This window comes from Castor canadensis, chromosome 2 (assembly GCF_047511655.1).
Source record: "Castor canadensis chromosome 2, mCasCan1.hap1v2, whole genome shotgun sequence".
NCBI lineage: Eukaryota > Metazoa > Chordata > Mammalia > Rodentia > Castoridae > Castor > Castor canadensis.
This window is the reverse complement of record NC_133387.1, coordinates 171,998,815-172,020,148: the sequence shown is the minus strand read 5'-3', so window position 1 is coordinate 172,020,148 and position 21,334 is coordinate 171,998,815. Positions and strand designations below refer to the sequence as shown.

The 21,334-nt window shown below is 34.8% G+C and overlaps 1 protein-coding gene and 1 pseudogene across 1 annotated transcript; both read left to right on the top strand.

Annotated features, from left to right (window-relative positions):
- The first annotated feature begins 1,813 nt into the window (after positions 1-1,813).
- On the top strand, positions 1,814-2,750 carry LOC109677260 (olfactory receptor 8C8-like; annotated as a pseudogene).
- A 16,211-nt stretch (positions 2,751-18,961) lies between these two features.
- On the top strand, positions 18,962-19,965 carry LOC141417557 (olfactory receptor 8C8-like). Its single transcript, XM_074056795.1, has one exon. It carries the CDS (start codon positions 18,986-18,988, stop codon positions 19,916-19,918), a length of 933 nt encoding a protein of 310 aa, XP_073912896.1. The 5' UTR covers positions 18,962-18,985; the 3' UTR covers positions 19,919-19,965.
- The last annotated feature ends 1,369 nt before the right edge of the window (positions 19,966-21,334 follow it).

Below are 21,334 nucleotides of genomic sequence, written 5' to 3'. Positions count from 1 at the left end.
TTTATGTGAATTGTTTATATAGAAAGGTATAAAAATGTTAGAATAATATTTCTAGGTTTTATGACTGACATTGTGGGAAAGGGGATATAAATTTTCAGACCTTCATTACAGAAGAGGAATGGCTTTTGGGATTATGAGAGCAAGAGAAAGACCTTTAGGAAAAGATGAGAAAAACACTTTTAGTCCTTCCAGTGTCCTTCAGTTCAACGTACTAAGCTTGCCAAAGTGCCAGACATTAAGGTATCATTTTCTGAGTCCATGGCCATGCAGGAGACATATGACTATGTCTGGAGAAGTTTTCGATAGTCCCAAGTAGCATTTTGTGTGTGTGTGTGTGTGTGTGTGTGTGTGTGTGTGTGTGGCAGTGTTGTGGTGAGCATAGTTTTGTTACTCAACAGGCAAACATTGGGGTGCTATTCAACCTAAATCAAATAGACTTTACAACACAGCAAACTATTCTTATTCATGTATCAATAGTGCAAAGCTTAGATTCCCTAATATTTATGAATATGTGTGTGTAGCAAGGGAAGGAGTGAATGCTAACTGACATCAATTATTCTATTTTTAGGCCAAGCATAGTTCTAATACTTTATGAGAATCATCTCACTTAATTCCCACAATAACTCATTGTAATAGCTCTTCATGAGTCTCATTTCATAGACACACTTTCATGTATATATAAGTATAAATAAATCAAGGATCAGAGAAGTTTCATTTCTTGTTGACAGTCTCATAGTAAGTTCAAAACTCTGGATTTAAACTCAGACTGACTTGAGTATCTGTTCCTATTCTGCCAAACTCTTTGCTACAAAACTATTTTGCAAAGTATTAAACCTATGATATAATATTTTAATGTGAAATAGCAAGTGACTATGCTCCTGGACTTTCCTCTTCTATAACTGTACAGGGCATGGAAAGCATAATGACAAAGGGGGACACTGAATACTTTGTCATGAGGATTAGGTATTCCTAGTGGAAATTTATAAATTAAGCAGAGTATTAGTTCTCAAAAGACCCAATATTAGGTCTATGGAACACGATGTAAACATAGGCTCAATAATTCTAACCTCGAGGGGCAGAAACAACCTTAGAGGAAATCATGAGAGAGAATAAATCTGTGCTTCTAATCAAGTGTTCCCTGAAGTTTGGGGCATGAAATAGGTAGCATTAGAGTGAGGTCATGTTTGGGAGTCTCATATAAGGTTTTTGTTTTCCTTCTTGCTGTAAAGAGAAACTTCCAGAGACATTATCCTGGCAAATTCCCCAGGCTCCTTCTTCTAGCAGGTCAGAGACAGAACTGTGACTACGCTGGTGACTATCATTAGCCCATTGGTCAACACAAAATTGGACCCATCAGTACAGTGAGGAGGAAAGGTCTTGAAGTCCAGAAACAGTAAGGTTTCTTGGAGGACAATGGTGAGCACTGAATCATCTTTGTCTTGATAATGACCCTGTAAAACCAATGCTCTGTAAATCAGGGGCTCTGGGGAACATCACTTATTATTGCTCTTCTCCCTTCTAAACATTAGTAAAGACAGAAGTGAAGGGGGGAAATGAGGTCAGAGATATTGAGAGGTCTTGTCACATACTATTGGCCAGAGACACACATCATGGGTAGGAGAAGGAGCAAGTGGGAATTCTTCAGGAATCAACATGAAAAAGGCCTAACTGTTTAGATGCCTTACCATCTGCCTACAGATAACCCTGAGCTTAGAAACCAGCAGCTCCAACTCTCTTTATGGGTTTAAGAATGGGTTGGGTTCATTGTAAATGTCACCTTCTACTCTTGTTCTTACAGATCCCATCTGTGAAGCAAATGGCTATGGAAAATGATTCTTCAGTGATGGAGTTTATTCTTATGGGATTAACAGACCAACCTGAGCTCCAAATGCCCCTCTTCTTCCTGTTCTTGGTCAACTATATTGTCACTGCTGTGGGAAATATGCGTTTATTGAATCTAATTTTCTTAAACTCACACCTTCATATACCAATGTACTTTTTTCTCTTCAATCTGTCCTGCATTGATTTCTGTTATTCGTCTGTCTTTACCCCCAAAATGCTGATGGGTTTTGTTTCAGAGAAGAACATCATCTCTTTCACTGGATGCATGACCCAGCTGTTTTTCTTCTGTTTTTTTTGTCAACTCTGACTCCTATGTTTTGACAACCATGGCCTATGATCGCTATGTGGCCATCTGTCAGCCCCTGCAGTACACAGTCATCATGTCCCCTAGGACCTGTTCTCTACTGATGGTCACGTCATACTTGATGGGATTTGCTTGTGCCATGGTCCACACAGGATTTATGCTTAGGCTCATCTTTTGTGATTCCAACACCATCAACCACTACATGTGTGACATCTTCCCCCTCCTCCAGCTCTCCTACAGCAGCACCTACGTCAATGAGCTTGTGAGTTATATAGTTGTAGGTACAGCTGTCATTTTATGTTGCCTCATTATCTTAATCTCATATGCATTGATTTTTTTAATGTCATTCATATGTCATCTGGTAAGGGTTGGTCCAAATCCATGAACACCTGTGTTTCTCACATAATAACTGTTGGCCTCTTCTATGGGTTTGAGATACTTGTTTATGTTAAGCCTAAATCTGCTGAGTCTGTGGGCCAAGGAAAATTCTTTTCAGTATTTTATACTCTTGTGGTGCCCTATGCTAAATCCCCTCATTTATAGCCTCAGGAACAAGGAAGTCAAACTTGCTCTGAAGAAAACCTGGAAGAGAATCACAAACTGAATGAGCCATTGGGCTGTCATTTCCCTATAGCTGTTGCTGAGTCTTTTCTCCCATTCTTGCTCCTTTTATTACTTTCTTCATTTTCCTTTTCTTCATCTTTCTGGCTATACTCTGGACAGTATTTCTACTACATTACCCTTTCTTATGCCATGTAACTTTTGGGACCTATTCTTTTTTGGGGGAGTACAAGGAACTGAAGTGTTAACTAAGGCCTTCACACTTGAAAAGAATGCTCACAAAGCAGGCAGACATCCAATCATTTTTCTCTGGTTATTGTATTTATGTTTCTCTTCCAAATCATTTGCTCAGGTTGTCATTTAACTAAAATCCTCCCAATCTCAGCCTCCCAAGTCGCTAGGCTCATAGTCATGAGCCACAGGTTCACAAGGATGTTGCCTGATTCCTGATGCTAAGACTTGTCCTCTGTCCAAAGATGGCTCCAACCTGGTCTTTATCCTCTGTACCAGATGGAGACCCTGGGCTGTTGTCTTTTCCTATATAAAAATAACACTAGTTACTCTTTTTATCTTGTGTATGTTCTCCGTTAAAGGAAAGCTAAGGATTTGGGTGCTTTTTGACAAATTTATTTATGTCTTGCTTTTCAAAACAATTTTATAAAACTTTTCCTGTTTCATTTTTTGTGTTTTTATTTATAACTGCATTAAAATAGAAAGGACGATAAAACTGTGAACATGACAAAGTTACAAAAATGTCTGGATCTTTACACGGTCCTTTAGGTAGTTGTTGTTTCTTTTGCATTTTTAATCTTCCATTTGTAATGTATCTGTGTACTTTATTGAAATTGTATTCTATTTTTATGGAGGTATGAGGATAGGTGATGTCTACCACTTTGTCTATCTTTTTTAAGGCCTATCAAGTTTAAAAACACATTGGTTACCTGTTATTTGATCCTAAATGCTACTAAGGTTGGAGCCGTTCTGTTAATGTATCTGTGGATTGTATTTGTGATACATTACATGTATCACATGAAATGCCAAAATTCTTTTTTTGTTTTTTTCAGTTCTGAGGAAGTAGCTCAATATGGAGCATTTGTCAGGCATGTACAAGGAACTTGATTTAATTCCCAGTACCAGAAAAAAGAGAATAAAGACACTAATGGAAAATATGTGGCATAAAGCATGCCTAATTGGTAGTTATTATTTCAATATGTAAATTTTGATTGATTTTTTTCTCTTAGATGAATAACTTGAGGTGGCGATCAATACCATGAGTCATACTCATTGCAAATCCTATTAAATATAGGTGTCTTTATCCAGTTCTATAGATGAAGAAATGTTTATGTGATGTGCTTAAGACCACTGAAGTAATGATACAAAGCCCAATGTTTGACCAATTGTGCATGATTTGAGGAAGTGAACAAAATGAAAGGATAATTATAAAGGAATAGTGGAAACTTCTGGAGATTTGTTTTAGAAATAGTTCAAAAAAAGGATTATATGGAAAATGACAATCCTAGCCAAAATGTCAGTAGCACAGAGATGATTTACAAAGTGATGAGTGGAGCCCTGAGATATCCTGAACTAATTTATAGGCTGCAGAATCAAAGGAAGAGATTGTGTGAGTTTATTTAACTGCAACTTCAACCTAAATCAATAAAGTAAAAGGGAAAAAAAAAACACTGCTCCACATTCCTTTCCTGTATGCTGAAGTTTAGGCATCAAAGTGACATCCATTTTGCTTTTAGAACCAACCAACCAGGAACCAGGAAAACCTTCTCTTTATGTCTGTCCTCCTATCCCAAGTCTTTGCTTACTTCATTTTGTCTTGCTCCTGTCACTTATAAGCAGTGTTATTCAAGGTAAGTGACATAATATTTGCTTTCTTGTCTCCAAATTTTCATTATGAAATATCCTATCTCTTTCCAACTTTTACCCAGCCATGTTGCTGGTAGCTTAGGGAATTGATCCTAAGATTGGTTATTTTAATTTTGGTTAGATCTTTTAAAGAACAATAAACTACTTATTAAAGAAACTTCTTAGAATCAAATGTTTGTTTTAATCAAGTCTTTGATATCCAAGTAGAAAAATACACATACCCCTGCAGAATTCATATTCTATAGTGAGCACCAGTTTTCATAGTGGGATACAAAGAAATATTTCAAACCCAGTCTGTTTGTAATAGTGATCATTTTTCTGGGATGGTGAGGTGGAGTAGTTTGGGCAATGTTTTCTATGGATAGATGTTACTATTTTCTTAGTAGCACACACTTATTAGATTCTATGCCACTATTTGGAGTAACTAAGACTTATTTTATAATAAATATAAGAGAACATAATGCTCTAGAAAATGTCCTAATCATGCATGTTACGTGTAATGTAAACTGTCCATTGCTGACCACTACCTTGAACGAATTCAGGAAACACTCCTTTCTGTGGATATATCATGGCCAGAATACACTTCTTTATTATAAAATATTGTAAGTATTTTGTTTAAAAAACTGGGTCTGGGAACTGTAGAATGCTAAGCGAGCATTCTGTCCTGTGAGCTACACTCATAGCCACTGTGACTTTCAAGTTTTTACAGAGATACAATTTTTGAAAAGTTCTAAAATATTGATGTATAATAATATCTTCAGGGGATCTTTAGCCTTACTATAATTACTCTTTGGAGAAAAAAATATAAATATATTTATTCTAATATTTATTTCACTATCATAATGTAATTAAAATTTAACTTCTCAAGCAGAGTCTGAATGCTTAGTGTTTACTTCTACTCTTTTGCTTAAAAGGAGAGGTTATACCTCTCTTTTATGTCTATAAATCTTTAGTACTTAACAAAAAGTAAAGTGTGACTCACTGGTATGGCACTTAATTAAGGACTGAATATAATATTTCAGGGAGCACCACATCCTTGTGAAGAATGAATCACTCAATATCAACAAGCTCCTTTTATAGGTGGAATTTATATGATTGACCTCGCAAATAGAATTGATTAAACTTTGTAACTAAAACCACATAGAGTAGTAGTTATAAATAACTGAAATTGTATAAATTCATGTTTGTAGTTTAAAATAAAATAATAAGTAAATTACACATCAAATAATTTTAGAACATATAAACTTACTATGTAATAATTGAATTTTCTAAAGACTTGTGTAAGTAATTTGGTAAAGATATAGATATTGTCACATACTTCTGTCCTCTTGTGGCACCATAATTTCTCCATACACAAAATTTGACTTAGATAAACTTTCTTCTACATACTTTAAATTCCATATTAATGTGTAGAAACCACAAAATAAAATATTAACTTTAAGTTGCTTTCAGTAGACTGAGTAATATGAACTTAAAAGGGAAGTAACTTCAGGGAAATCATGAAATCAGAAATCTCAGAAACTTAATAATTTGATGTTCATGGAAGGGTGTATATTTTGTCATACCCCCAAAGAGACTGAAGCATCATCACCTCTTTCATTTCATGTATCATCAATGCCAACATTGTAATGAAAGATTTTCATATCTCTTCAAATTTTTCATTATTTCTCTTTCAGTGAATCAAGGTGAGGACAGAGCTTTCTAACTCCTTCATATAAGATCCAATGGCCAATGAGTCACAGGTGAAGGTATTGAGAGTATACCTGTGAGGTGTGACCAGCTATAGTTGAAGTTTGCATCTGGTATCTCTGACAGATTGTAGCCAAAAAAGGGCACTATGGAGGAAAAGAGTAAGGAAAGGAAAGGAAAAAGAAGATTCCTGATAAGAGAGAAAGAAGAAATCTTTGATTCACTCTCGCTAATCACACAGTAATCACAGGCTCTTGAAATCTATGGCAAAAAGCATTTTGAGGAGGTTCACACAAAAAGTAAGCTCACATAGTGGAAATCCAGAAAATATTTATTTATCCAAGAAGAAAAAAGGATGTAGAAATAGAAATGGGAAAGATGAGCACCTCCTGACATGCGGCATGTGGGAGCAAAGAGGCTTTTTATTTGTTCTAGGTGTATTTCTTTCCTCTAGACTAAGATGGGAAATGAGGTTTTAATTATTCCTAGATAAGTTGTCATGTCACTTGGCAAACTTAATCATTTTGCTAAATTTCTGTTTTACTGTTATCAACCAAACATGGAGACAGTGAGTTTAGAGTCACTTTCCTCTTAAAGTGGAGACATTTGGGTTGGGGTGGGTTTGTTATTATACAGACATGGAGGTAATTAATGGGTATAATGACATGGACATCTGATTTTTGTTATTGTGAGCATTCCATTCTGGTCAAAGATTTAGCTCTATTCTTACATTAAATCACTCATTTAGGGAGATTGCAACTCACTTAGTAGCTAAAGAAAGGGAGGTGTATGGAAGTAATGTAAGTGTGTGCATTCAATTCCTTGCTGTTCTAGCTATTTTGAACATTTGTTGACTTTGGCTTTTTAAAAAAATATATTGTTTTAAGTGGATTTCACATCAACTTACAGACCTGTGTATCTTGCCTCATTCATATCCTGAATTGGCTTTGGTTCCTTTTAATCTTAAAAGAAGTTATAAAGGGACAAAAATTCATTTTCTAAGTCTGCTTCTTGCTGAAATAGGGCATTGATCTTGTCTAATATGAAGATGCAAAAGCTGTTTTTCTTTCATAGCTAAGGGAAAAGAAAGGAAATTCAGTTCGTGAACTGTCAGGATAAGGACCAGAAGATATCAGGAATATCTCCTTGATTAGTGACTGAAAGAACAATTTTAAAAAGGAAACCAGTAAGCATCAACTTTTAAAAGTAACACAACATTCAAGTGTAAGAGTTTTAAGGAAAAAAAATCAAGGGAATGTAATGTTTGTTCAAAAAATTGCTATCCACTATACAGGACATGGATGGATATTATAAAGACAACCAGCAAAAATAACTTAAGCTTAGGTCAAGAGAATGCATGTTTTCCCCAAATTCTAGGATCAAAACATTTCTTTCTCAGCAATTTTGGTCAATTATCAGAGTTATATTTTTTGAGACATCTTTAACTTTTATGCATCATTCTCTATGGAGGACTTTACAAATTTCACCCCAATGTGCAAATAGAAAATCTCTTGCATGCATGTGTATAAGGGTGAAACCTCAGAGTTCAGAGACTTCTTGTAGGATTAATTGTAATAATTAGGCTATCCTATTTTTTGAAGACTATATGCAATTTCATTCTGTTTTTTCATAATGAGGGAGGTAACTACCTTCTTCCCCTACCCAAAAGAAGGAATCCTATTCCTTCAGCTAGATTTATCTGTTGTTCTGTTTCAGATGGTAATGAACTAGTTTATAAAATGTGCTATAACCTGAGAATTTCATCCAACTTTTAAATAAAAAGTCCTCACAACATACCCTGCCATTCAACTACATATACAACTGAAAAGCTTATGTAAATGTGGAAGTTTTAGGGCTAGATGGATAGTAGCAAAATTTTGAGTAATTTTTGGAAAGGCTTCCCATTATTTCCCACCCACTCCTGGTGTTCACAATCCGATCTTTGCATTGCCTCATAAAGGGGCCAGGCTATTAATCCAAAACCAGGGAATCAGATCCTATAGAATTCAGAAAACTTCTGCTCTGTTTCTTTCTTTGAGGTGGACTTAGTTTTAATAGGATATCTTTTTTCTTAGAGATAAGAATCCACTTCCCTGGAGTCAGAATGTGGCCTAATACTTTTCCTTTCACTAGGAGATCTGTGTCTTTTCTGAAAATACCTGGTATCCTGCATACCAGGAGAAATTAAGGACTTTAATAGTGTTTTATTAGAATCCATTTTGTAGGACTAAAAATAAGGAGATAATCTATTTACTGGATTTAGGTCCCAGTTTAAAATTAAGAACTTTCATTTCTTTTCTAACCCATTTATAGTTGTTATCCTTTTCTTTAGGGCAATACGTTTAAAATCTGATACACTGTGCACTGAAGATCAAAAATTTTATTTGTCCTCTTCATTTTCTCAAGCATCAGGTTAATGCTATTATTTCCTATAAAAAAACAGTATAAGATTGAAATCAATGATTGATGAATTATGATGAAACAGATTCAAGTGCTAAGAGTAACAAGAAGGAAGAGTGAAAAGGTGAAACCCAAGGGAGAAGACATATGGTGTTAAATATTTCCTGAGTGACTTCTTATTTGCCAGGATGAATAAACAACAACACAAACCTGGCTGCAAAGAAATGAGCATGCGAGGAGGGGACAAATGTTAATGGCGATGTTACTGATTGGGCATTGTCAAGAAAACCAGCATATGAATTCTGGGAATACCAAAAGAAGAGAACAAAATAAGAGTCAAATGATCCAACATAAATTACAATTAAATTACAAAATACCAAAGCCAGAAATTTGAAGATTAGACAACAGTAACTTGTCATATACAAATGGGACATTATAAGATTATAAGCAATTTTCTCAGTGGAAACCTTGCAGAACAAGAGAGAATTTGATGATATATTCAAAGTACTTACTGAAAAATGTCAAACAAGATAAAGACTTTCCTAGATAAACTGAGGGAGTTCATCATCTTGAGACCTGCCTAAAAGAATGTAAAAACTGAAAGAAAAACATGATAAATAACAGAAAAGCATGTGAAAGTAAAAATATCAACGCTGAATATAAATTTAACATATCAGAGAACATAATCCTATAATGGTGGCATATGAATCACTTTTAACACTGCTACATAAATAAGAAGGCTAATAGTTACTATAGCCACATGCATTTCTGAATCAAAATGAAATATAGAAAGAATAACTCAGACATCTGGAATAGCAAAGTATTGAGTATTCATGGAAATTGAAGGTAAGTTGTTATGAGCTTTAAAACACTCAACTATAAAATGTTTGCTGACAACCCCAGTGCAAAATATGTATAAAATACATAATATAGATGAAAATATGAAGAGAAGACAATTAAAAACATCAATATTTTTTAAAACCTCATAAAATCACAAAGAAATGCAATAAAGAAAGAACAAGAAAGTAGAAAAACTGATAGAAAACAGGAAAATATCAAGAATAAATAAATGGACTAAACTTATTCAAAATACATCGGGTGTGTAAATTGATAAAATGAAGTCAAGATCCAGTTATGTAGTATCTATGAGAGACTCACTTCAAAGTTAAAGATATACATAGGCCAAAGGGGAAGTAGTAGAGAAAACATATTCCATTCACAAGATAGTCAAAACAGCTAGGGTTGGCTGTACCACATCAGACAAAATAGAATTTAGTCAAAAATTGTGACAAGGGTTAAAGAAGATAATTCCATAATGATGAATATGTCAATTTAACAGAAAGATGTAACTGTCCTAAATATATACATACTCAACATCAAACCACTTAGGTATATAAAGCAAACAAAAACAGATTTTTTATGCTTTCCCATTTTTAATCACTATATATTAATAGTACAAGGGGGTTTCATGATAATAACTCAATAGATGAGTGCAGTGTATTTTGAACAAGTTTACCCTATCTATTATATTCCCTTAACACCCATTCCACTCCCCCCTTTTAAGAGTATTTTGGTGGGTTTCATTATGCTATCTTCATACATCTATATGTATATATACACACATATATATATATACACATATGTGCATATATATGTATCATATATATTATATGCTTAGATATTCTTCATCCCTTCCATACCCTCTTCTTTTGGTCCCCCACTGATCACCCTCAGGCTTCCTTTTGTACTCATGTTCCATAATTATTTTTATCATTATCATCATCACAATCATCATCATTACCTTAGGCCTAGAGCCCACAAATGAGTGATAAAATGTGATATTTGAATTTTTGAGATTGGCAAATCTTTCTCAACAAAATGATCTCCAGTTCCTTCCATTTTTCTGCAAATGAAATAAATTCATTCTTATTAATGACTGAATAATACTCCATTGTATACACATGGATTTTCTTAATCCATTCATTTGTTGTTGGACATCTACATTGATTCAACAGCTTGACTATTATGATCAATAACTCTACAAAGATGGGGGTAGAGGTGCCTTCCTTGTATGTTGATATGCATTCAAGAAGGGTACAGCAAGGCCATACTGTAGTTCTATGTTTAGTTTTTTGATGGACTTTAATATTGATATTAACAGTAGTTGCACACTTACTTTCCCACCAGCAGTGTATGAAGGTTACTTTTTCCCACACATCCTCCTCTGCATTTGTTGTTGTTTGTTTGCTTGATGATAGCCATGGTGAGTGGGTGAGAAGGAATCTCAGTGTAGTGTTGATTTGCATTTCCTTTATGGCTAAGGATATTGAATATTTCTTCATGTATTTTTACTGAGTTCTTCAATTTAATTGCTCATTTCTTCATTGGAGCATTTGTTCTTTTGCTGTTTAATTTTTTGAGCTTTGTATGTTCTGGATTTTAATCTTTTTCCATTGAATAGTGTGCAAAGATTTTCTCTCATTCTGTGCCTTGTCTCTTGTTTCTTGCAATTGTTTCCTTGGATGTACAGAAGCTTTTTAAATCTGATCTAATCTCATTTGCTATTTCTTGCTCTTGTTTTCTGGGCAATTAGAGTCTTATTTGGAAAATCATTGACTATAACTGTATCTTCCAGTATTTTTCCTATTTTTCTATAGTAGTTTCAAAATTTTAATATCTTATATTGCATCTTTGATCCACTTTAAATGTGAAAATAGGGGTCTAGTTTCAGTCTTTTGTGTGGGTAACTAGTTTTTCCAGCACCATTTGTTGAAGAGACTGTCTTTACTTCAATGTATGATTTTGAATCCGTTGTCAAAGTTCAGATGGTTTTATCTGTGTGGGTTTATTTCTGGATCTCCAATTCTGTTACACTGTTCTTTAGGTTTGCTTTTGTACTGTTACTATGCTGTTATCGTTACTATGGCTCTGCACTAATTGATTTCCCTTTTTTAGATTTTTTATTAGTATATAATAGTTGTGCAGAGGATTTTGTTGGGACATTTTCATATATGTGTACAGCAAAACCCCACTGAACAATGAACAGACACTTAAACAGTGAAGAACAGGAATGCAGAGCAGGTCATGCTGAGGAGAAGGTACTAGTGAGGGAAGGGCAAGTGAAGGTGGTAAAAGAAGGTGAATATGGCTGACATATTTTCTACCCATGTATGAATATGTAACACTAAAATCTGACAAAGTCATTTTAAGAAGAGGATGGGGGGGAAAGGGAGAATAATGGAGGGGATGAACCAAACTGGGGTACAAAACCAGATCTGAAAGCAGAAATAGACAGTAATATTGTGGTAGATTTCATTTCCAACTCTTTGGAATGGTCATATTGTTCAGAAAAAAGTCATAAGGAAACAGCAGAACTGAACAATATTATAGAACAAATGGGCCTAAGAGAAATATGGAGAACTTTCCATCAAACAGCACCATACAATCTTCTCAGGTAAATACAGAACATTCTCCAAAACACATTACATATTAGGTCAGAAATCAAATCTTAAAAAACTCAAGACAATCATTATCATTCCATATCTATTAAAAACACAAAGGGAAATGTTAGAAATCAATATCAGTAATAAAATGGGAGAATTCCAAAATTATGGAAAGCATATATTCTTGAACCACATTGGGCCAAAAAGGAAATCAAAGGGTAATTAAATGTGTTTTTATATTTGACCTGTTATGTTTACTACAGCACTATATACAATATCCAAGAATTGGAATCCATCTAAGCATCCATCAATGTACAACAGACAATGTAGCTGCTGTACACAAGGGACTATTAATCATCCATGAGTAGACGAAATCTTGTAAACTGTGACAAACATGGATGAAGCTACAGGATACTAGTTTAAGTGAAGCAGTCCTGGTTTGGAAGTAGAAATACTGTTTGACATCATTCATACATGAAATGCAGATTCATAGAGGTAGAGAGTGGAATACTGGTTATCAGAGACAGAGAGGACATGGGAAGGAGGGATAATATGAGGTTGGACAATGGGTACAAAGTCACAGATAGATAGGAGGAATGAATTCTGGTGTTCCAGTGCACAGTAGGATGACTGTTGTCAATTACATATTTCAAAATAAACAGAAGAGATTATTTCCACTGTTCCTCAAGAAGAAACAATAAATGTTTGAGATGATGGACATGCTGAATACCCTGATTTGATCATTGTATAATATTTATATATATCAAAATATCACATTGTACTCCATAAATTTGTACAATTGTTAAGTGTTAATTGAAAATAAAATAAAACTAAAACACTCTTTAGGCAAAAGAGAATGAAAACACTTGCCAAAATTATGAGATACATCAAGAACAGTACTAAAAAGGAAATTTGTAGCAATGGACACATGTTAGAAGAGGAAAAAAAAATCTTAAAATGCAACACAACTTTGTATCTTAGGAACTAGAAAAAAGGCCAAAAAAGTTAGCTTGTTAAAGCCAGAGAAGAAGAAGGAAAAAAGAATAATAAAAATTTAATTAGAAATGAGTCAACCAAAGAACAGAAAAAATTCAAAAGCCAAAACCACAAGCAAAACAAAATTAAGTAACCTTTAATCTAAGAAAAACTAAAAAAAATTCTTATGATATTTTTGTCAGACTTTGTTAATGCTGACCTTATAAAGTGATTTCAAAACTTTTCCCTCCTTTTTACCTTTTTGGGAAGAGAGTATTGGGATTAATTCTTTTAAAAATGATTCTTAGGTTAAGCCAGTTTCTGACATTCTTTCTATTGCTATTGACAGTTTCGCATTATCAGTTTCATATAAATGGAATCACAGAGTCTTTTACTTTGGCTTCTTTCCTTTGATGAAAAGATTTAGATACATCCATGTCTTCAATGTGTCAGTCATTTTTTCCTCTTTATTGCTGAGTAGGATTCTTATAGTACCCATGGACTATAGTTTACTTCTCCATTCACCAGATAAAGATAAGAAACTACTCTAAGCATATATAGATTTTGTGTGAGCATGTGTTTTCATTTACTTAGGAAAATATTTGGATAGAGGGAACTTATTTGTTTTAATTTTTAAATTGTTATAGTTTTTTCATGGTTCCGAGATTTGAATTCAGGGTCTTTCACTTGCTTAATATTGATTTTTTCCACTTCTGCTCTGCTGCCACCTATTTATGCTTTAGTTAATTATGGAATAGCATCTTTCATTTATGCCTGAGCCAACCAGGACCACAATATTGCTATGTATACATCTTCTGCATCTGTGATGACAGGCACATGCCAACACATCCAGCTTGTCATTGGGTAAGGTGTGATCTCGCTAACTGCCTGGTCTGGCTTCACGCTGATATTTTTGATCTTCACTTCCTGAGAAACTAGGATTATAGGCTTGAGTCAACACACTTATCTGAAGAAACTTCTTAAGAAACTCTTAAATTGTTTTTTGTTTTTGAAGAGGTAGCACCATTTTGTATCCCCACACTAATGTAGCTGCATACCAGTTGTCTTGTATAATCACCAACACTGAAAATTTAGGGTTTTTGTTTTAAATTTTAGCATATTTAGTAGTTTTTACATAGAATCTCATTATAATTTTAATTGCATTTCCTACGTTTCTTAATGATGACTATCTTGATACATTTATTTATTATTCTGATATCTTCTTTGATAAAGTATTTCTTCACTTTATTAGCTCATTTCTTCATTGAGGTGTTATATTTATTTTTGATTTTTAAGTGTTCTTTATGTTTTCAAGATAAAACTTTTTAATTATGTATATGATTTGTAGCTCTATTTTCCCAATGTTTGGCTTATCATATCATTATGATAACATAGTATTTCTCAGAGGAAAACATTTTAATTTGATAATGTCCAATTTCACTATTTTTTCTTTCATTGATTTTTCTTTTGTTATCTTACCTTAATCTTTGCTAACTCTAGGTCACAAAGCTTTTGCCTTTGGTTATGTTACAAATGTATTAATATTTATATTTACATCTATAATTCATTTTGGGAGAATTTTTTAGTGGTATGAGGTAGGAATTCAGGCTGGTTTGATTTATATTTTTGTGTGGCTATGTAATTTTTCCGTCCTCATTGCTTGAAAAACTTTAAATGTCTTCACGAAATTACCTACACATTATTGCCAAAATCAGTTGACCTGATACATGTGGGACTCTTTTTGGACTGTGAAGTTCAGTAGTACAGTTCAGTTAAAATATCCCAAGCCCCAAGCAACCACAAATTCATATTGTGTCTATAGATTTGCTTATTTTGAACTTTATAAATAAGATGTGCTTGGTCATGCATGTTGTCTGAGATAAAGGGCTGGCATTCATTGTGGTTACTGACTCTATTACTATGTATATGAGAAATGTGGAAAAGATTGTGAAGGTTGTCAGAGACCGTATCTTCCATAAATATTTTAGGAGATCATACTATGTAGCCGTACTGTACTTAGCACTAACCAAAGTCATAAGTAGGCAATGAGATCTTTGTCTTTATAGTAATTATAGGGGAATACAGGAATTAAAGGTGAAAAAATTATGGTGAATGTTATGATTTACCATATGATCTAAGAACATGCATTATGACAGCTGATACTTTTACTGACTGTGTGCCAAGAATGAAAGTTGCTCTTCCACTTGTAATTTTGTTCTTATAAGCATAAATTAATTTGTCCTAGTTTTGAGCTCTTATGTGCAAGAGAGGGATGCCTGGTTCAGAGGGTGATTGTAAGGTGAGATGATGGAAAGTACATAAAGTATTTAGCACTGTGGCTGCCAAATGGTAACTGATGGTGGTGTAAATATTGGTTTCCTTGTTTGCCTGACTGATCAGCGTGAGAAACCTATGGGCAAGGTCTATATCTCACTGTATATTCACAATGAGAAATAAAAGGGAAAGAGACTATGGGATTTCAGAACTTTTGGACTTCTTATTCTAATAGAACAAAACTGCTCATGGCCTGAGAGTTTTAACTGTGAGTCTTCTGGCTCTTGCAGGCTCAGTGTCCCTAGTGTTGACCCAGCCATGCAACCAGAGGATTGTGGTTAGTGATGGCAGACTGAATGTAAGCACACTGTCTCTATTCCTTCCTAACATCTTAAAAGTATCAAAAAAAAACAGAGAAAATAATTAGTTTCATAAAAAGTCAAGAATTTGAGAAGGAAGCATTCCCCAAGATTTGATCAATGCCTTCAAAAGTTTGAAAACAGTGACTTTTAAATCAGTTGCTATTTCCATGAAGTTGCAAATAAACAGGATAGTGCAAAGAGATATTTGAAGACCTATGAGTCAGAAAGACTTGCGTTTCATGACCACTCACCTTTTTTCAAGAAACCAAATATACCTTATACAAAAGTGAGTAAGTAAAACAAAACACAGAGACACAATAGAGGAACCAGTACATGTTAGAGATGAAGGGATTCTTAGTATGATGATGGTGAAAGGTCTCAAGTATACATATTTTACATCACAGTCAGAAGACAAAATATCAAGTGAGGAGTTGGTTAAAAATTTCTTAGAATTCTTTTTAAAATGAAATTGGATATTGTGAATGAAAGTACTAAAAAAAGACAAAAAACATGGGGAAGTGAGGAATGAATCAGGAAAGTACACAGAATAATATGAAAATCACCCAAAAAAGGAGTTATGGAAATGAAAACAATCAATAGGTTAGCTATGAATATTTTACAGTGGTTGCAATAAGTACCAGAATATTAATGTAATTGAATTCACAATTATAATAATAGTGGCAGGAACTGAAAGTCAGAATCAAGAAAAAAAAGGTATGTCTATGCAATGTTTGTGGGTGGGTGCAAACATCAAATTCTCATTTTCATCAGGAGTAACAGTCAGAAAACTGCAAGAATAGCCCACTGATAAGGTGAAGAGAGACTATAAAATCTGTACAAGTGAAAGTATTGTCCAAACCTTTGAATGAAAAGGGTCCTCTGTTACTCTCAGACTGGATGAAGACCGTGAAAGAAGATGAGGTGATGAAGTTTAGGTTGTATATTAGTTGTGGTAAAAGTAACAGAAAATGATGAGGTGAGGAAGAGGAGGACTGAGAATGCTAAGAAAGGCTGAGTTCACATTATGTAGATTAAGCATTGGATACAAAATAAGTGCAAAAGAGAACTGTCTGTGAGTTAAATATGGGACAAAATGGATGATTTTCTCACCATTGTGTATGAAAGGGGCGAAAGCTTTCTCTACCTTCATAAGAACTCAAGCTAAAATATTTATTTCAAAACACAGATTAATAAGGGGAAGACTTAGTAGAGTACTTGAATAAAGTTTTATATAAAACAGGAGTCTGAAGAAATGTAGACCCAAAGTTAGGGGAAACTGCCTATTTTGTAGTTAGATTTCATGAAGAATGGACAACCATGTAGAAATACTATTGGACCAAAACTATGATCTACTGTAGTAGGCAGAAAGGGGAAAGTCAGCAAGTGCTTCAGTTCTGAATATTCTTGGACCCTCTGTGTTACATTCCTTCCCCAGGGTAGGTGCCAAACCCCTTCTAGAATGAGGGTTTTCTAATACACTGTCAGACAAGGAAGGTTAGGTAATTTCTTATGTGCAGCACTAACATAGAAAGGTGAAAAAAGGTTGGAATAATATTTCCATATTTCATGATTAACACTGGGGGAGAGGGGATATAGTCTTGTTTTTCAGCACTGAGTTTCGAACTCAGGGCCTCGTGTTTGTTAGGAAGGCACTGTATCCCTCATACACTCTGGCAGTAAGTGTGGCAGCAAGTGGTTACAGTTTTTGTGACCTTCCTTACAGAAGAATTCTTAGTTTCTGTGATGTGTCTTTAGGGATCATGGGGAGCAGGAGGAAGATTGTTAAGTAAAGGTGAGAAAAATACTGTGTTCTGAACACTTCCAATGTCTTTCAGTTCAACATATTCAGCATATAAAGTGCTACACATTGGACTATTATTTTCTGAGCCCCAAGTGCATGCTAGGGATATGTGACAATGTCTAGAGAAAGTTTTGATGGTCCCAGGTAGCATTTTGTATATGGGGGTGTTGTGGTCGGGATAGTGTTGTTACACAATGGGTAAAGGCTAAGGATGCTGGTCATTCTAAACTAAACATACTGTACTACACGACAAAACTTGTCTTATGCTCATGTCCATAGTACCAAGGATGAGATTCCCTGATTTTTGTAAATATGTGCATGGAGCAAAGAGAAGGGTGAAAGGCTACCAATACCAATCAGGTTCTTTTTGTGTGAAGCAAAGTTCTAATGCTTTCATGAATCATCTTATTTGTTTCTCATAACTCAATGTGACAGTTTTTCATGAGCCTCATTTTATAGCTATGCGCTCCTGGACTTTTCTCTTCTAGGACTGCATAGGGGATATTCTTGTTTCTCTTCACATCATATATTGTTTTCACCTTTCATGAAAATTACAGAGGGTATGATCAGCATAATGACAAACAGGGCCATGGGCTACTTTGTCATGGGGACTAGGTATTCCTGGTATAAAATTATGAATTGAGTCGAACTTTAATTCTCAAAAGACCCAATACTAGGTCTATAGCACACAATGTAACCGTAAGCTCAATAATTTCTAACCTCAAGGGAAAAAACAACCTCAGAGGAAATCATAAGAGAATAAATCTGTGCTTCTAGTCAAGTGTTCCCTGAAGTTTGGGGCATGAAATAGGTAGCATTAGAGTGAGGTCATGTTTTAGAGTCTCATATAAGGTTTTTGTTTTCCTTCTTGCTGTAAACAGAACCTTCTGGAGACATTATCCTGGCAAATTCCCCAGGCTCCTTCTTCTAGCAGGTCAGAGACAGAACTGTGACTATGCTGGTGACTATCATTAGCCCATTGGTCAACACAAAGTTGGACCCATTAGTACAGTGAGGAGGAAAGGTCTTGAAGTCCAGAAACAGTTAAGGTTTCTTGGAGGACAATGGTGAGCATTGAATCATCTTTGTCTTGATAATTACCCAATGCTCTATAAATCATCGGCTCTGGAGAACATTACTTATTATTGCTCTTCTCCCTTCTAAACATTAGTAAAGACAGAAGTGAAGGGGGGAAATGAGGTCAGAGATACTAAAAGGTCTTATCACATATTAGTGGCTAGAGACATACATCATGGGTAGGAGAAATAGGAAATGGGAATTTTTAAGTATCAACATGGAAAAGTCCTAACTGTTTAGATGACTTACCATGTGCCTACAGATAACCCTGAGCTTAGAAACCAACAGCTCCAACTCTCTTTATGAGTTTAAGAACCAGTTGGGTTCATTGTAAATGTCACCTTTACTCCTGTTCTTACAGATCCCATCTGTGAAGCAAATGGCTATGGAAAATGTTTCTTCAGTGATGGAATTTATTCTTATGGGATTAACAGACCAACCTGAGCTCCAAATGCCCCTCTTCTTCCTGTTCTTGGTCAACTATATAGTAACCGTGGGTGGAAATTTGATATTATTGAACCTAATTTGTCTAAATTCAAACCTTCATACACCAATGTACTTTTTTCTCTTCAATCTGTCCTGCATTGATTTCTGTTATTCATCTGTCTTTACCCCCAGAATGCTGATGGGTTTTGTTTCAGAGAAGAACATCATCTCTTTCACTGGATGCATGACCCAGCTGTTTTTCTTCTGTTTTTTTGTCAATTCTGAGTCCTATGTTTTGACAACCATGGCCTATGATCGCTATGTGGCCATCTGTCAGCCCCTGCAGTACACAGTCATCATGTCCCCTAGGACCTGTTCTCTACTGATGGTCATGTCGTACTTGATGGGATTTGCTTGTGCCATGGTCCACACAGGATTTATGCTCAGGCTCATCTTTTGTGATTCCAACACCATCAACCACTACATGTGTGACATCTTCCCCCTCCTCCAGCTCTCCTGCAGCAGCACCTACATCAATGAGCTTGTGAGTTACATAGTTGTAGGTACAGCTGTCATTTTATGTTGCCTCATTATCTTAATCTCATATGCATTGATTCTTTTTAATGTCATTCATATGTCATCTGGTAAGGGTTGGTTCAAAGCCATGAACACCTGTGGTTCTCACATAATAACTGTTGGCCTCTTCTACGGATTTGGGATACTTGTTTATGTTAAGCCTAAATCTACTGAGTCTGTGGGTCAGGGGAAATACTTTTCAGTATTTTATACTCTTGTGGTGCCCATGCTAAATCCCCTCATTTATAGCCTCAGGAACAAGGATGTCAAACTTGCTCTGAAGAGAACCTGTAAGAGAATCACAAACTGAATGAGCCATTGGGCTGTCATTTCCATGTAGCTATTCTTGTGTCCTTTTTCTTTTCCTTGTTCCTCTTATTACTTTCCTTCTGCTCCTCTTCTTTTCTTTTCTTCATCTTTTTGTCCTGTACTTTGGACAGGATTACCACTGCAATATTCTTTATACTTATGGCATGAAAATTTGTGGACTTATTCTTCTTTTTGCGGGGGTGAGGAGTGATTGAGGTTTGAATTAAGGGCTACATACTTGCTGATCATGGTCTCACAAAACAGGTGCTCTAATGTTTGAGCCACACCTCCAATACATTTTGCTCTGGTTATTTATGATATGAGATTATGTAAATCATTTGCTTAAAGTGGGCTTGAAATTAGATCCTCCCAATCTCAGGTTCCCAAATAGTTGAGACTACAGCAGCACCCCACCTATTGCCTGTTTTTGATTCTGAGACTTATCCTCGGTCCCAAGGTGGCTCCAACCTGTTCTTTATCCTCTGTACCAGACGGAGACCCCATGTTGCTATCCTTTCCTATATAAAGATAACACTAGTTATTATTTTTAGCTCACTTACTTTCTCTTTTAAAGGAAAGCCAAAAATTTGAGTGCTTTCTGACAATTTATTTATGTTGTGCTTTTCTAAAATAATTTTATAAAAATCTTCCTTTTTAGAGTTTTTTAATTATTTATAACTGCATTAAAATAGAAAAATGACAAACTTCTGGATATGACAAAGTTACAAAAATGTCAAAATCTTTACAGGGTCCTTTTGATAATCATTGTTTTTCTTGCATTTTTAATCTTCCATTTGTAGTATATCTGTGCACTCTATTGAACTTTTATTACATTCTTGTAGATGTATGTGGATAGATGATGTCCACTACCTTACCTATCTTTTTCAAAGCCTACCAAAAATGAAAATTTATTGGTCACTTCCTATTTGATCATAAATGGCAATAAGGTTGGAATCATTTTTTCAATGTATCTGTTGATTGTATCTGTGATTTTATTTCAAAACTATACTATGATAATATATGAAAAATATATTCACAATTACAGAGCATGTAAAATCAAGATTCTTTTTTTTCTCTGAGGGCATACAGGAATTTTCTTTTGCAAAGCAATGTTTATTTTCTTCATTTTAAAGCACAAAGTTCTGAGAAAGTGTTGGAGAATTTGTCTAGCATGGGAACTTGATTCAATTCCCAGTACCACAAAAAAAAGAGATGAAAACATATGACATAAGTCATACCTAACTTGTAGCTATTTCAAAATGTAAATTTTGATTTTTCTTCTTTTCTCTTATATGAATAATTTGACTTCATGGTCCATACCATGAGTCATATTCTGTATAAATCCTAGATAAAGAAATATTTATGTGTCTTGCTTAAAATCACAGAAGTAATGATACAGAGCCCAGGTTTGACCCAC